The sequence below is a fragment of the Vespula pensylvanica genome, chromosome 15, assembly GCF_014466175.1.
Source record: "Vespula pensylvanica isolate Volc-1 chromosome 15, ASM1446617v1, whole genome shotgun sequence".
Taxonomy (NCBI): Eukaryota; Metazoa; Arthropoda; class Insecta; order Hymenoptera; family Vespidae; genus Vespula; species Vespula pensylvanica.
In genome coordinates, this window is record NC_057699.1 from 4,654,873 (window position 1) to 4,660,872 (window position 6,000).

General features: G+C 40.6%; 1 protein-coding gene across 1 annotated transcript; it reads right to left on the bottom strand.

Annotated features, from left to right (window-relative positions):
• Positions 1-55: 55 nt before the first annotated feature.
• LOC122634450 (radial spoke head protein 6 homolog A) lies at positions 56-3,989 on the bottom strand. The gene is given in 10 exon segments (XM_043823388.1): positions 56-541; positions 612-799; positions 1,147-1,379; positions 1,681-1,823; positions 1,931-2,084; positions 2,147-2,269; positions 2,386-2,734; positions 2,826-3,005; positions 3,083-3,289; positions 3,355-3,989. Coding segments are annotated over 10 exon segments (1,761 nt in total). The 5' UTR covers positions 3,474-3,989; the 3' UTR covers positions 56-476.
• Between the last annotated feature and the right edge of the window lie 2,011 nt (positions 3,990-6,000).

The window sequence follows — 6,000 nt, forward strand, 5'->3', positions numbered from 1 at the left end:
TACGATGAGTAAGAGCATTGTAGATGGCATTATTTCCATCGGTTTAAATTCGCTCTGTAATCTTGCTATAATTTAAAATCATTATTTTCGTTCATTTTTATTTATACTGTTCAGATTAAATATTATATTTTTCGTATTCCCTCTATTGCTATCGCAGTTCATATCTTGTTCATATCCGTTAAATGCACATCTTGTGAAGTTACACTCGCTTCGATCGGAAGGTGGTAAGCGGATTAGGACTATAAACCCATAAGGATTATCGATAATATCGGTTACCTCTGGAGTAAAAATATTTCTTGAAAAAGAAGGAATCTACTTGCCGACGAATAGTATCGTGACGTAGAATCTCTCTACCGCATCGGTAAATACGCGGGAAGATATTTAAATACATTTTCAGGGTTGATTATTTTGTTCTTATTTTATTATCTTTAATCGAGCTTATGTTGATTTGAATTATTCAAGAAGTTAATTGTCGATCATTCATCCTCTTCCTCGTCCTCTTCCTCTTCCTCTTCCTCTCCTAGCTCTTCCTCCCCTTCTCCTACACGTACGAAACGTTACATCGAACGAATGCGTTAATTATCGATTATTATTGTTAACAATATCATTACCTATCGATAATGGTGGTGGTGGTAAATGAGCGATACGGTAAGCCTCCTCTTCTTCAAAAGTAGGATCCCGAATCTCCATGACCTCGGGACCAATTCTATACTGATCCTGAACGGGAGGCATAGACGGTGGATTGTAATTGTAAGCGGTGTACTTGTGACCCCAGCCGATGTACACGTTGGCGAAACGTCTGCGAAAATGACACCATTAAAATTGCATTAGCGTAATTTCGCGCGCATTAATTTTCTGGTAACGTGACTGCAGATCAGCATAATTTCCTCCGCTCCGTTAGCTCATTTCGCGATCTCGAACGATCGTGGTATGCGCGAACATTCATTTTATGCCGTGAAATAGGTCCGTGCCTATGCATGTGCATGTGCATGTGCATGTGCATGGACACGAGCATGGGTACGGGCATTACGATGGAATGGACAAATTGCTAATCATCTCGTTGAGCTTTTCCTCGTCTTTTCCTTTCTTAGTTCGATGTGTCGAATGGACAAATGTTTTAATGGGATATCGAACATGTAGACGCACCTGTCAACGGCGAACGCGTAAGCACCAGGCCAAATATTTGACCTTACTAACGCAACCGCGGTGTCTAGTTGAACGAACGACGATTGCCTGGTCGTCCACGGAAATACAGATTCTAAAATGGCATCTTCGGACAATGGCGTCAACAAAGGTGGTCCAGTTTCTCTGACCGCATCTCCGACTCTTGTTTCATCCTCTTCACCTTCCTCTTCCTCTTCTTCTCTCAACGTTCCTTCCTAAGTCATTTTCCAAGTTATTTTTTTGAGCTAGACGGTTTCAATTTTGTCGATTGCATATTTCGTTTGATTAATCGTCGAGCTTAAAAAAGAAATGTTTTATTATAAATCGCAATGAACGATTAAACGTTAACGGCGCGACACGATTAAATCATCAAGTCATTCGCTCGATCACTTCGTCAACGATCAACAATCATGGTAGTCAAACGCGAATAAAAAGTTCCTCTTTAAAGATTAATTAAAAATTAATTGATACTCGGAAAGCGAGAATGAAAATAATTTTACGAAATAGTTTGTCAACCTCTCTTTCTCGTGGATCCCACCACACCGTACGTCCCTGCTTCAGAATGTACGGAGTATGATGACACCAATTCGACATTGATGGATCCACTAGATCCTTGACTGGCAATGGATCGTAATGTACATTCTCCGTCAAGGTCCCTCCTGAATATAGGATAACCTCGTTGACAACCAATTAGATCGAAATTCTAACGTTTCGTTCGGTTTGAGAGACTTTAAAAACACAGGTCGATACATATCGCGATCCTCACCTTCTTCCATTTCTTCATCTATCTCCTCTTCCTCGTCTAATCCGCCGAACGTAAAATAGCCTATCGGCGATATGTCGGTCGCTGCGCTGATTCTCGCGATTTCTGCTCGGAGATAGTTCTCTTCGGTGCCGGGAAACGGTGGAAAAGTGTGTATCTAACGATCGAAAAGAGATATGTGCGTCGTTTCGTAAAATAATCCAAAATATTAATTTATACCGGTGTCTTCAAGTTGCCGGTAAAGTAACGAACGATTTCACGAGAAATCACTATTTGTTGCGGCGTGACCGGCGGAAGTTCGAGCCAATCGTCGATTCCTAGCCTGTTGCATACGAAATATACCTAAAAGATATAGAAAATGGAAAGGAGTGGGGGGAAAGAGAAGAAAACAAAAAGAAAAAGAAAAAAGAGAGAAGAAAAGATATAATAAAAAGTAGATTAAAGAGAAAACTTTGGACCTTAGCGTTTACACCAGTTCCAATTTGTTCCGGTGGCACTTCCGCTGGTATTTTCCATGTACTAATCGGCAATGGTGGAAATACCAACTGCAATCCTTTTTCCTGATCTTCGCCTGAAATTTCCGCCTCTTCCTGCACTCTCTCTTCCCTATTTTCTTCTCTAATTTCCTCCGCGGCTGTCACTTGCTACTTTGAAATTATTCTTCGTTTTAATCGAAAAAAAAAAAAAAAAATCGTTGAAACCGATATAGTAGCAATTACCTCTAATCTCCTTCGTAGCTCGTCCTCATTAAGTTCGGCTTCCACGACGTAATAATTCTTCGGATTACCAAGGATCTTACCCCAAAACCTATACTCGCGAAGACTCAAATTTTCAGTTACTATACTTCAAAGATAACACCTAGTGCATACTTAGGAAAATATTCTATAGACGGTGGTACCTCACGTTTTCGATGGGCATGCTGCTAGCTAGTTTTCTTATCGCTAGATTAAGCAAAATCATCTCGCTTCGTGGCAAACCCACGCCAGTTTGTTCGAAATAAAATAGCAAGTCCATCATATTTGGTATCGATTTCTTTCTCTCACTCTCCTCGTCCTCCTCCATTCTATCTTCTTCCTGTCTCGTTTCGGGTTCCGCGCTCTTCGATCGGAGAGACGATTTTTCAAATTACGCACGTAGAATCGAACGGATTTTAACTCGAAACGTTTGATTACTTGAAACAGCGCGATGAGCTTCTTTGCATTTTCATATTGCATAGGTGGGACGTATACGTCATGCAAATGATTAGTCTGGGTTTTGAATCTTTCTTCCTTCAACCTTTTGCTATACTCCTCGAATAAATCGACAGCATTTTTCGGCCTTTCCGCGAGTATCTTTGAGAGGAGATCCGATAAGTGGTCGTACCTAGAATCTTTGGATGGTAAAAGTCTATATGTTTCTTTCTAAATCCCGTACCGGCAATTACGTACAGATTATCACCGGACTCGGGACTGTGCCTCAGCAAAAATTGTTTCGCACGACGAATGTCGTGTTCCACGCACGGCTCGTCGGCCATCGGAACCTCTTCGATGTTGTAAGAATAAGCCATTTTTCTTTGTCGCTTCGGTGATCTTATCGACGACACCCTACTAAGAAATAAACGACGTCGCGGTGTCTCGCTTAGAGAATTAGTTAGAAATCTATGGCATACGGCATAACCTAGGCTCACTCTCCTCGTCTGTTTTATAATTTTCAACGGAATTCAGTTCGCACACGTACACGCGCCTATGCGTACGTATAATAGACTTACACATTGATTGAAAAACAGCAGATTCCGCCTCTCGTTCTTTTAATAGACGTTATTCAATCGTTTTGTTCCTGACTCGAAGCAGGCGAAAAATATAAAAACTTATCTGGCGACCCAATTATTTTAATGAACCTCTTGCCAAATTGGCTTCTATCAACGAAGTAGAAGAAGATAAAAATGGACCAACGATAAACGTCATCCCATGCGCTACTTCTCTACGACTACTTAACGATACCATTATAATTTGTGCGAAAACGAAACGTCGATTCGCTTATACATTTATTTACGTACGTACGTACCTACACGTGCATGCGTCTACGCGCGTAATCTACGCTACTATCGTGGATATGATCTTTGGAGCTCGAATATTATTTTGTAGGATTTAAAAGAGAAAAAGACGAAATTCGGTCTCGTATTTGCCATCGCCTCGCAAGGTACGAAGTTATTCAAAGCCTTACATCGATAATTATTTCATGGGTGATAAGCGAAACGTGAATTTGAAAGGTTGAAAATATCGAAGGTAAATCTGAATGAACGTATTTATAATATATACATCCACGCGCAGGCACGCGCGCACACGCACACACATACACACACGCGTGCGCGTATATCTCTTAATGAAGTTGAATCACACGCGCCAGTTTCTATCAGTTTGCATCCTGGAGCCCGTAGCTATCATCTATCGGGTGTCCTAAATACAACCGAAGCTACCCGAGGTCATCCGGCACATTTCCTTTTACGCCCACCGAATAGCATACGCATACACGTACGTACGTCTAAAGAATATCGCGCGTGTTACCGATTTAACAAATTTTCGATTCAATTTCTTTTCAATTTTTTTCGATTTATTCTTCCTTTTTTATTCTTTCAACTCTTTCATTTTTTTTCTATATTTTTTTTTGTTTTTCGAACGACGAACAATCTCGCGACGAAATTAACTTTTCTATCTGCAAAATCGCATCGTTGGGTATACCAACGCGATTCGGTCGTACGGAACATCGGTTCGGAAAATGATAGACTATTACGGTTAATGGAGAATTCTATGAGCGTGCATTAGAATGGAGATCGGTGTCTGAGAGGTCACGATGCGTTTATGTGGTTATTATATTATACGATTAATCATTACGTAGATATTTATTTTTAATGCGAACAATACAATAGACTTAAATACGTACTTACTATTCTATGTATCTATCCACTTTTTTAACACCGACATATATTAGTAATATTTTTTCTTCCATTTCTTTTTTGTTTCTTTCTTTTTTTTTTCTTTTTTTTTTCTTTTATCTCGCGGTGACTTCAAAGGCTGCGTCGTGTGTTTAATACGAGGTTAAAGATAATGAACATAGAGTAGAAAATAACTAGGATGACTTAAAGCTTGTCACTAATACGCATTAGCATTAGAAACGCAAGTATTGGACATCGGACCACGGTTACACGTCGCGAATATTCCGATTGGCTCGTATGCACGTGTACGGCATAATGCTTCGTAATTAACGAAATCGTATGGTAATTAATAAAAGGTACGTGCATACATACGTGTACGATTATGAATTGGTACGCCCCGAAATGCAGTTTCATTTTGAACGGAATTATCAGGGATTGATCGAAATTGATCAGGCGTATATGCCAATGCCCGTCATACGCGTCGTGACATCTCTCCGTATTCATTAATCGTCGAATTAACAATATTTGAACGTTGATCGCCGTTAGGATTTTCTACGCTTTACTCCCATTTATTCTTCGTTTCAAAGGTCTTTGTTCGAGCAACAATTTCCAAGTATTAGATTACTTGAATTTCTAATTATCAATTGATAAAACTAACAGACAAGTTTTGACGAATCGATATGGAGAAAATCTTGAATAATCTCGTACAAGTTTGAATGCTCGACTAACAACGAATTCACAGACGCGATAACGAACAATACTAGCCGCTAATTCGATGAGAAGATTAGCTGGGAGAAAGAGAGACGGAAAATGACGATTATTAACGAACGTTTCGGCTCTAATCTCGAGAAATACGTTGATTAAGTGGCATTGAACGCATCTCGAGTGCCGCGCAAGAAGTTACATGGAGACATTCGTGGAGAGAAAGAGGGAGAGAGAGAGACTCTCTCTCGTTCTGTGCGGAGGCGTTCGAGTATGAATGAGCAAGAAGTCCCCACCGGTTCCTCTCCGAATCCCTCTTGGACTCCATCACCTCCCTCTCTCCCTCCTACTCTTCTTCCTTCTCCTCTTTGCTCTGCTGCGCCTGCACCCTACTCTCTCTCTCGTTCTCTCTCTCTCTCTCTCGTTCTCTCTCCCTCTCCCTCTGTCTATCTCTCCGCCT